Raw genomic sequence first — 11324 nt, 5'->3', positions numbered from 1 at the left:
GACTGTGGAGTCCAAAGCATACTAGGTTCACCATTTCAAACTGTTGTTTTTCTCTTTCCTATTCATGTATTCTTCCCTTAACTCTAATTCCTCTTTCACAGCAGCACTAATCTGGAAATATGTTAAACATAATTCACACATACAACTTTTGCCAGATTATTTACTGCCATGGGAGATACAGGGAAGGGAGGATGGTACGAAAATGTGAAACTCAAATTTGCAAATGAATGGATGTTGAAAACTATCTTTGCATTTAATTGGAAAGCTTATCCATTTAGAACAAAAAGACACAGGTCCAAATCCTAGCCTTTCCATATCCTGGTTGTATGACCTTGGATGAATCCCTTTTGTCCGCCTGAGCCTCAGTTTCCTAAGCTTCAAAATGAGGCAGGTAGACTAGACAATCTTTAAGGTGCTCTTTTGCTTCAGGGCTACAGTTCAAGGATAAGTGCACAGATTTTCCAGAGGAAAAACTTTTTTTGCTCAGAGCAATTCATGAAGTCCCTAAATTAAAAGTGAGGACAGTTGCTAAGGAGCATGGTATGGGAAAAAGAATACCTGGAGTCATTTATGCCCCACTTAGTAGCTATGTGACCATAAGCAAGTCATTTTATCTCTTGGAATCTCTATTTCCTTAGCTATAAAATGGGTTTAGTAACACCTGCAGGGTAATGCTTTGGCTCAGGTGGGATACTCCCAGTATGAAGACTCCCTTTACCAAAGAAGGTCACAGATAAATAGCCTTCATATGACCTAGAAGATAATTCCTGGAGAGTTACTTATCTGGGACATATTAAGTTTGTAGAATCCCATAATTTTAGAATTAGAAGAAACTGTCTGTCTAGCCCAACTCAAATTTGAAAATGAATTCCCTATTATAATATCTCACAAATAGACATCTATCCTCTTCTTGAAGACCTCTAAACCATCAAACCCACTTCCCACATCTTGAGGCAGCCCATTCCACTTAAGGACAGACTTAATCATCAAAAATTTTTTTCTTCCTGACATCGAGTCTAAATTTGTTTCTTTGCAATTTCCACTCATTGCTTTGGGTTTAACTGTCTGGGACCAAGCAGGAAAAATCTTGTCTCCCCTTCACATGATAAACCTTCAAATACTTTCAGATAGCTAGCATATCTCTCCAGTCTTACCCTTTCCATCCAGAATCATCTTCTGTCTGAACAGATTTAATTTCTTTAACTAATCTTCATTTGATATGGTCCGTCACTATCTTGGTTGTCTTCTTCTGAGCACTTTCCATCCTATCGATGGTCTTCCTCAACTCGTTTCTAGAAGTGTTTTCCTGAAGGTCCTCTAGGCTCAGAAGTGTCAGAAGTGAGACTTGAACCCAACTCTTCTGATTTGAAGTCCAAACACTATCTAATTAGTCACACTGCCTCCTACTCTAAGTTTTAATAAAGAATCTTCATAAGTTGTTGGGTGCACAAAGTACAATTTTGATGTTGGCTATTATTAGGATGACAATTGGTGAGGGTGATTCCTACATTAATGGAACCACACATCCTTGAAACAGTGAAGTATCCTTTTTATTAGAATTATAGATATGCCTCCAGAATAACTAAGTAAATCTCCTTCATTTTCCTGAGGCATTTATCTTGTTAAGAACATTTTTTTCTTCAACAAGGTCACGATCTGCTCTTGGCTCTCCGCAAAGGTGCCCTCTGCCACCTGCAGAGGTGTTTTCCCAAGACTGTTGATGGCTTGTAAGTCAGGTTTCTCCCTCTGACAATAGTTTATCAGGGAAGTGACGGAATTCCAGTGTCCAGTTTTGCAAGCACAGTGTAATGGGGTATCTCTGTTGTTGTCTAAGGCATTCACTGCAGCCCCACAACTCATCAGCAATCTGACCAAGTCCCCGTGGCCCTGTTCCACTGCTAGGTGCAAGGGAGTCTTTCTGTAGATGTTTCGCTCATTGATGTTTTTACTTTTACCAGTTTCCAGTAAGAGTTTCACCATCTCCAGGTTGCCCCTGAGGGCTGCATAATGTAGAGGAGAAAAGCCATCCATGTCTCTAACTCCAAACCTGACCTTGTGGATCAGCATAGATTTCACTACATCAAGATAACCCCCAGAAGTTGCCCAATGAAGTGGGGTCTTCCTTTCTTTGTCAGGCATATTGGAATCAGCATTAGAATGGAGGAGTAATTCTACCATAGCCTTGTCACCTGCCCGAGCCGCCAGGTGTAAGGGGGTCATGGATAGTTTATTTTTCATATTGACATCTGCTTGGTATTGGATCAGTTGGGCAGCAGTGTCCAGGTTCCCCCTTTCACTTGTGATATGCAGTGGGGTGTTATGCTCACTGGTAAGGGTGTTGATCTGGGCCCCTGCATGGATCAGCAAGCTGACCATCTCATGCTTATTGTGCCAGGCTGCAACATGGAGGGGAGTGTGGCCATTCCACCCTGTGACATTAGGATTCATACCTCTGTCCAACAGGAGCTCTACAGTATAAATGGCACCTGCCTTAACTGCCAGATGCAGAGCAGACTCCAAATAGACAGTCTTTGCCCCCATGTCAGCCCCCTTTTGGATGAGAACTTCTGCACACATGGTCCTATCCATCTCAGCCGCCAAGAGAAAGGGTGTATAGCATTGATCATTCTGCACATTGAGGTCAATGCCTCCATCTGCTAAGGCTGCCACAACTTTGGGAAGATTCTTCCGGACTCCTTCAAAAAGGGCCTGTTCCAGGGTTTCAGAGGGCAGGGTTGCTGAATATTTTAGCAACAGCTGAATGATGTTTTGGTCATCATGGTGGAAAGCATTGTGGAGAATGCCAGAGTCTGCATTAATCCCAGCTGTTAGCAATATCTTTATAGCTTCCTCCAAACCATTTAATTCAGAGGAATCTGAAACTAGGTCTTCCTTGTTATATATGGCATCCAGGAGATGATCATTTTCTGGGAACACCTGGCTTTCTTCTTGGAGAGTTGACAAGTGCTGGAAATGGTAAGGATTTCCAATGTTTTCTTCTATCATTGATCTCATAAGGGAGTGCTGGCCACCTTGTAAATTGAAACCCAGGGGAATCGTGATGTCTCTTTCTAAGTTATTACTGTTCATCCCTCCTGGGAGAATTTTCACTGCATCTCCCCGGGCCCTTTCAGTGGCTCTTTGCAAAAGACACTTCTCTTTCCCATCCTTTTCTTCTGCCCTAGAGCCTTTGGTTATTGGATAATTGAGAGTTTCATTTGGGTCACCAGCCATTGCCACACCCAATGGGCTTTCTCTTGGGAACATTACTTTACTGGCATTCTTGTCTTCTAGAACCTTCTCTATATCAGCTACATCTCCCTTACCTGATGCAGTCCAGAGATAGAGGGAAGGAGTGGGACTGTCTTGAGAAGTCGAAGTTGGTCTCATTTTAGTGGCTTCGTGAGAAGCTATCTTTGACTTGACTGAAGCTTCCTGGACCCTTGTGCTCTGCTTTTCATAGACTTGCTCAGAAGATTTTTCCAGGTTATCTTTGTCCCTATCCAGCCACGGACCCATTGGCTGCACCCTGGCCCCTTGAGCGATCACTTCTCTGTCCATGGTATATTTCCTTATGATCTTATATGTGTCAGGCTCTAGTTGTTTCAGACATGGGTAAAAAAACATTTGGCAAGCATGCTCCCCTTGGGAAATCAGGATGTCCAAGATCCGGGTCACTTTTGCAAGGTGTGTCTTGTAGTAGGACAGAGTCAACTTTTGTTCAGGTGTGAAAATCCCATAGTCCATCAGTCTCTTGATGACAGCATCTGGATCCTTAATGCCTGCTACCAACTCCCCCTTCTTCATCTTCATTACTTCAGTTGCATAAGGAGTGCTCTTACCATGGGTCGGAGAACACATCGTGAGATGGTTAACTCATTTGCGGGCTGATCGAAGGGCTGGTCAAAGCTGGGACTTGAGATGCAAAGATCAAAGGAAGGATGATATTTCACAGATCCTTGTCTCAAGAACAACTGGGTCCCAGAGAGTCAAGTTTCAAAAACGAATTATCGGAGACAGGGGTAAAGAAATACAGATCTGCTTTCCTTTGTCAGAGCTGCCGTTTGTCATTCTAAATCCTTGACAGTTCAGGACTATAACCAAACAGAAAGAATAATAACTGGAAAAGGAGGACCAGGAAATTTAAAAAAACGAACCAGGCTAGGAATTAATTTGGCAAATGCACCTTATTTGATCCACAGTAACTTGGGAAGCAAGGTGACAGTTTTCTGGGGGTGGCCTGACCAGTTAGGGGTGAAGTCTCCCCATCCTTCTGTGGCAGCTTCCCTTTAGTGGGAAGTCTCAGGTACCCTTTTGGTAAGTAGCATTGTAAGCAGCCTTTCATGATGACAACAAAAGCCCTTAGTGACTGTCGCTATGATGGCTTTCCTTTTATGCAACATTGGGAGAAAATGGAAGAAACTATGAGCCACACAGAGGAGAGAGTCCATGTAGGCAATTCCCCTTCATTTGGTCCAGTTTCATTCAGGTCAGTTCCATTCATATAAATCCAATCCAATCCAGTCCAATTCCATTCATTTATTAGGTATCTGTTCTTTGCCGGGAACTGGGTTAGATGCCAGGGATACTAGGGCAAAATGGAATAGTCCTGGAAGGCAGTGCAATTGGATGGGAAGAGTTCTGCAGTTGGAGCCAAGAGAATTTGCATTTGAATTTGACCTGTTCCTTATTACCTGGGTTTAAACTCTATAGGCAGAGTTTACTCATCTGTAAAATGATAAGAATGGATTAAATGTCCTCTGAGGTTCTTTTACCCAAGAGCCAAGATCCTATGAACTTCAAAGAGTTTCTTCTACTGGGGGATGGGGGAGGTGGGGGAGGCGGGGATGGATGGAGAGAATACAATATGTGTGCAGTTAAGGAAATATGTGTAATCTAATACAAGGTTGTTTAAGAGAGAGAGGACACTTAAGGAAAGCATGAAATGTCTAGAGTAAACAGTGGCATTGGAGTGATGCTCTGTAGGGAACTAGACATTTCAAGAGGCAGAGAGGAGGAGGAGGGATCAGCCTAAGCAAAAGTGTGGAGGTGGGAGATGTGTTCTATATCAGGAATGGCTTGAAGGTCAGTTGGGTTAGAATGGAAAGTGTGTGAAACTGGGGATGGGGTGGGAAGGGAGGAAAGTTAATAAATGGGACTTGAAAGGCAGATGGGAGTCAGATTGGGGAAGAGATTTGAATGTCAGGCTAAGGACTGGTATTTTATCCTTGTGGAAATAGGGACCCAGGGGAGGGTTTGTTTCTGCTTTTGTTTTGTGGAGTGACATGGTCATATTTAAAGAACTGATAAAAAAAATCTAAAAATATTTATGTAGAGCTTTACAAGTTTGAAAAATATTCTGCAAATATGATCTCATTTAACATAACAATTACTAGATCAATGGTATTATTATCATTCCATTTTATAGCTGAGGAAAGTGGGGTAGATAAAGGATTGGTGACATGTCTAGGAAGTGCACAATTAGAGTCTGGGGCAATATTTGAACTCAGGTCTTCTGACTCCAACTTTGGCACTCTATCCCATCTAGCTACCTTAGTGTAACCTATCAGTGTATCCACTCATCGTACTCTCTCTCTGGTTCAACTTCAGAAAAAGCTCCTTGAGGACAGACAGTTTTTTGCTTCTTTTTGTAGCTCCAATACTTAGCACAGTGTGTGGAACATGGCAAGGATTTAATAAATGAGTGGTCATTGAGTGGTCTGTTTATTAACTTCCTCCACCAATGTTGTTTTGGGGTCTGAAGATGATCTTGAAATCTAGAAATCAATGTTAGAGGACCCTAAGGAACCTCTGGCAATTCCACCTACTGGTCTTGGGGAAGGGGTACATCTGAGTCATCTTCCCTTGAGGGAAATAGAGAGGATTAAGAAAGAAGCCAATTACATTAAAACCTAGTTATCAAAATTTACTTTAAAAAACATGATTTCATTTTTGTCTTTGCATCTTCAGCCTAGCCTGGTACTCAGCATGTAGTATTACTTAATGTTTATTGATCAATTGATTAACATGGTTGGCAACCCAAGCTAGGCTCATTGGAATTTCCCTTTAGCTGCTAATGCAAGAGACTGGATTGGTACTTTCTAAAGTTCAGAGATGTCATGTTCATTGGATGTTTTCATTAACAGGCCTGGGAAGTTCAGTGGGAAAAGAAGCTGTAGATAAGACTCCAGCTGTAGAGAAATGAGGCATCAGGGCAGCTAGGTGGCGTAGTGGATAAAGCACCAGCCCTGGGGTCAGGAGTACCTGGGTTCAAATCCAGTCTCAAACATTTAATAATTACCTAGCTGTGTGGCCTTGGGCAAGCCACTTAACTCCCATTTACCTTGAAAAAAAAACTTAAAAAAAGAAAAAGAAATGAGGCATCAGAACTAAGGACAGACAAGGGTTTAGCCAAATTTGTGAATGTGCGACAAGTCAAAATATAGTCATGGTTCCTTGGGGAATCAACTTAGAGAAGTGAGATTAGTGAAAGGAAAACTAGGGTTGAAATAAAACTAGGTCAAGGTCACAATGAAAATGTTCAGGAACATCCAAGGTAGTTGATTGCCACAATGAGACATCAAGTGAGATAGTCAATTTGTTCACCTTAGCACTTTTGACTCTAGGGAGTCTTAGTTTGCTAGTCTACTTCACTTTCCTCAACTATAAAATGGGGATGATGATAGCAATATTTACCTTCCAGAGGTTGCTGTGAGGTTAAATGAGATCATATTATAGAATGTTTTTCAAACCTAAAAAAGTGATTATTTTTAGATTTTTTTAAATCAGTTCTATAAATGTGACTATGTTACTCCACATCATCACCTCCTATAAGCAACCCCAGACACTCATTTTTTTAAGGGTACCCATTTAGTGAATCTAGATTCTGCTGTTATGGTCTGTTTTCTTTTAGATTCATAAAACAAAATGAGAATGAATAAAAGAACATTTATAAGATATTAATCAGTAGTCATATAAAGGCAGTCCTTGGCCTCAGGGATTTATATTCTAAAGGCAGAAATCAACCTCAGAGAGTGATGGTAGGGGTGCTTTGGTCCTGAGAGCTACAGGATGGTAAGTGGGGCCCTTGGCATATAGATTGACACAACCTATCCATGGACAGTAGTAGAGTGGATTTGATCACAATTCATGATTCTAGAACATTGGGGTTAGAGAAGAGGAAAGAGTGCCCATGCCCCAGAAAGGAGGTCAGTGAGGAGGTCTATATTAAAAAGAGAATGAAGAGGAGTATGAACTGGGCTTTCCTGAAATAGTGCCCTCAGAGAGGCAATGTCTGGTATATTGTACAATGCCCTCATTTTATAGAGAATATCATGGAACGAAGCCTTAGAATTGAAAGAAACCTTTATGAGTTCATGTAGTCCAACTCCATGACATTTTTTAATTTGAGTTAAACCAGAGAGGGTCTAGACCCAGAGAGGGAAAAGGATTTGCCTAGGGACACACAGTTGGTGAATAGCTGAATTAGAGCTTCCCAAATTTGAGTATCTAACTCATTCACTCATCAATTTGAAACCATTTATAGGCACTCCTTAGACTAATAATATAAGCTAATCATAGCACTCTGAAGTTTCTAAAGTATTTTACCTATATTATCTCATTGCAACTTAGATTCTCTGAGAGAAATGGAATAATGTTAATGTAAGTGAAGTAGCTAGATGGCAATAGACCCAAATTCAAAACCAGCCTCAGACACTTCCTAGCTGGTGACCCTGTGAAAGTCACTTAATCTCCTTCTGTCTCAGGTGACCTCATCTTTTTTTCTTTTATTAAAGATTTTATTTTAGTTTTACAATTTTTCCCCCATCTTACTTCCCTCCCCCCACCCCCCATGGAAAGCAATATGTCAGTCTTTACTTTGTTTCCATGTTGTACATTGATCCAAATTAAGTGTGATGAGAGAGAAATCATATCCTTAAAGGAAGAAACAAAAAGTATGAGATAACAAGATCAGACAATAAGCTATCTGTTTTTTTTCTAAATTAAAGGGAATAGTCCTTGGTCTTTGTTCAAACTCCATGGTACTTTATCTGGATACAAATGGTATTCTCCATTGCAGACAGTCCCAAATTGACCCTGATTGTTGCACTGATGAAACAAGCAAGTCCATCAACATTGATCATAGCCCCCATGTTGCTGTTAGGGTGTACATTGTTTTTCTGGTTCTGCTCATCTCACTCAGCATCAGTTCATGCAAATCCCTCCAGGCTTCCCTGAATTCCCATCCCTCCTGGTTTCTAATAGAACAATAGTGTTCCATGACATACATATACCACAGTTTGCTAAGCCATTCCCCAACTGAAGGACATTTACTTGATTTCCAATTCTTTGCTGACCTCATCTTTAAAATGGAATTGAAAGTAATAGCATCTACCTCTCAGGGTTGGTATGAGAATCACATAAGATATGCAAACCTTCAAGTCTTAAGTAATTGCTATTATGAAAAACAAAGACCAGACAAGGAGTTACTAATGTTTTAGAGAGCTTTTATTTCTAAAATAATCTCTCTAGGATACTATTTTTTCCCAGATATAATTCATGCAATTATCATCTCATGTGTGTTCAGTAATCTATTCCATGTACAAGTCATGTCCATCTCTACATCTATAGACGTAGCTTCTAATCCTACTACATTCCCAACTTCCTGCTGGACATCTTCATTGGATATCTTGTATTTATCCCAGACTCTACATGTCCACAACAGAATTCATTATCTTTCCTCTTTAAACCTCTCTTTATCCAAACTACCTTATTCCTGTTGAAGAATCCACCATTCTTTCAGTCACTCAGTTTCGTAAACTAAGAGTTGAATTCAAGTGAAGATCCAACTTTTGTCTCTCCTCCCCAAATCCAGTCGTGCCAAATATTGTCCATGACATCTCTCATATCCATTCCCTTCTATCCATTCAATGACTGTAATCTTACTGGGCTATATTGGTCCAGTTTGGACTGAGCTCAAGAGTGTTATGGGCTATATAGAAGCAATAGGTCATTTCTGTTCAAGGCAACTCAGTAAAACCATAAGTTTCAGAGAAAGTGTTGGCCTGTATTGGTAGAGGGAGTTTCTCCATATGGAAGTTTCCAGTGCCAGTGAAGGCACTCTTTCAATCCCTGTCCCTAGGCAATAACTTCCTAATATTGAAGCCATAAGTTTTTAGACATGTAATCTGGTATTACCACACACTTAAATATAGAATACTAGTCCAGATGTCCTGTGGATAAAGATAACTACTTTAAAAAAAACCCAAATAGACTGAGTGTTCTCTTCAGATTGTTTTCAGTATTTATAGGGAGTCTAGTGATTTTGTTGCTGGGAAGAATGCAAAACAAAGGACAGGGGTGGGAGTGGATGTCCCTAGCTCTCTTGGCTCCATCTGGCCTTTTTGTTCTTATTTCAACTGGGATGTTCTACATTCTAAGGTCCCTTCCTGTTCCAAAGGAAGGGACATGGTGTTGTGGAAGGAACACTGGACAAAAAGTCAAGAATTCCATGGAGTTCTGGCTCTACTGTGGATTTTCTGGATGGTTTTAGATGATCTTGGATCCTATTTTGCTTACCTATCAAACCAGGAGGTTGGATTCAATGTTTTTAGGTCCCTTCCATCTCTGAATTTCATCGATTCTATGATAAATGGCCAGGCCACGTATTGACCTGAAATATTAAGCTAATAGAACATTGTCCCAGCCCTAGAACCCCAAGGATAGGCAATAGTAGAGGGAGTGTTTGGGAAGTAGGGGTCTTGTCTTTGATCTAACTGTTAGTTTCCAGTTTGCTGGTCATTTGGGGGAATCCAGGGTGCCTTCTAATCCTTTGTACTTCTAATTTTACCACGTACTCTGTGAATAAGTGCATGCATGTATATGTATGGGGGGAAGAGTTCTTCAAGAAGTTGGGTGGATGATCATTGTCAAGGATTGCTATTCACATACTAGATAGCTAGATGACCTTCATGGTCTTTTTGAATCTGAGATTCTAAGATTTTATGATGAATGAACTCCCAGACTCAGGTTTGGTGACTTCTTTCCTGCCTTTATATCATCTGATGTTGTGAACTCAGCCAGGAAGGATCCTGAAAAGTCTTCCAGTTTAACCCCTTCCTTTTAAATTGGGGAAACTGAGTCACTGAGAAATCATATGACTTGTTCCAGATTACACAGATAGCCAAGTCACATCTTCTAGTTCCACACCTGGGGTACCACAGCTTCCCCCCTTTAAAGTTGTGATTAAAATATATTTAAACCTCATTTTACCTGCATAGAAGTGCTGAAGTGGAATATTTTACTTTGGGACCCCACATGCCTTAGGAATATCCTTGAACTTTTTAGGGATACTCCTGAGTCAGAAAGGATAATGAGAAACTTTTAAAACCAGGACTATATTGATTTTTTAAAATTGGAATGATGTAGATGAATTGATTTATTGATTATAAAAAAAGTTTGAGAGAGGCTTGATTTGCCAAGGGCACATTCCAGTGTCTGTAGGCAAATATAGGAGGGACCTTAACATCTTCCCCTATCTGCAGCCAGGTCATTACTCCATTCTCTCACTCTCTTTTTTGGATTGCCCTTCTCTCCCAGCCCATGAGGAATGCAAAACATTGGGTCATAAGATCAGGAGAAGGGATTGTGAAAGAAAGGAAAAAGAAAGGAAGGAAGCAAGTAATGAAGGAAGGAGGGAGGGAGAGAAGGAGGGAAGGAAGGAAGGAAGTAATGAAGAAAGGAAGGAGGGAGGGAAGGAGGGAGGGAAGGAGGATAGAAAGGAAAGAAATACATCCTTTGATACTAGTTCCTGGAGACAAAACTCTGATTTCTCTGCTTTATTTACAATCCTCTCCAGGCCACACAATTCCTAGAAAGAACCCTTACTCCCACATCTCTTGGGACCCACACCCCTTATAGACACAAATATTATTCTTTCAACTCCTCTCCAAAGACATCTTTGGATCCTGAATCCCTCCCCACTAAGGTGTCATCCTAGGCCCCTTTGGTATAGCCTTGGAGCTCTCTACATACCCAGGTAGGGTCCTGTCACAGTGATGTTGAAGCAGTTCCAGATTACAACCCTCCAGAAAAGTAGAACCAGCCCTAGCAACTTCTCTGTTCTAGTTTCTGGCTCTGACTAGAGCCCAGTCTACATTCCTCCCATACCCCCCCCCCCCATGTCTGGGGGAGAAGTGAAAGCCTTCATCCCCTTGTCCACATCTTTTCTGCACTGCTGTCAAAAGAAGATGGGGGGGGCAGAAGAGAAATTCATTGGTACATGTGTTGTCTTGTCTGTTGGCGAGCATGATGTGATCCCCACA

The 11324-nt window shown here is 41.1% G+C and overlaps 1 protein-coding gene and 1 long non-coding RNA gene across 4 annotated transcripts in view; one reads left to right on the top strand and one right to left on the bottom strand.

Moving 5' to 3' along the window:
- Positions 1-1528: 1528 nt before the first annotated feature.
- LOC141512409 (CARD- and ANK-domain containing inflammasome adapter protein-like) lies at positions 1529-4331 on the bottom strand. The gene has a single exon (XM_074221315.1). It carries the CDS (start codon positions 3859-3861, stop codon positions 1615-1617), a length of 2247 nt encoding a protein of 748 aa, XP_074077416.1. The 5' UTR covers positions 3862-4331; the 3' UTR covers positions 1529-1614.
- A 64-nt stretch (positions 4332-4395) lies between these two features.
- Positions 4396-11324, top strand: part of LOC141512410 (uncharacterized) — a 49010-nt gene continuing 42081 nt past the window's right edge. For 2 of the 3 annotated variants that reach the window (XR_012475489.1, XR_012475488.1), the window contains exon 1: positions 4429-4489. This is a non-coding gene — a long non-coding RNA (uncharacterized LOC141512410). Of the gene's footprint in view, positions 4490-11324 lie in introns of all 3 variants that reach the window. The other variant, XR_012475487.1, reaches the window with a different exon arrangement.

The sequence above is a fragment of the Macrotis lagotis genome, chromosome 2, assembly GCF_037893015.1.
Source record: "Macrotis lagotis isolate mMagLag1 chromosome 2, bilby.v1.9.chrom.fasta, whole genome shotgun sequence".
NCBI lineage: Eukaryota > Metazoa > Chordata > Mammalia > Peramelemorphia > Peramelidae > Macrotis > Macrotis lagotis.
This window is presented reverse-complemented; position numbering and strand designations above follow the sequence as displayed.

Coding starts and splice junctions, on each gene's coding strand:
- LOC141512409 (XM_074221315.1), bottom strand. CDS start 3,861: ATGTGTTCTCCGACCCATGGTAAGAGCACTCCTTATGCAACTGAAGTA.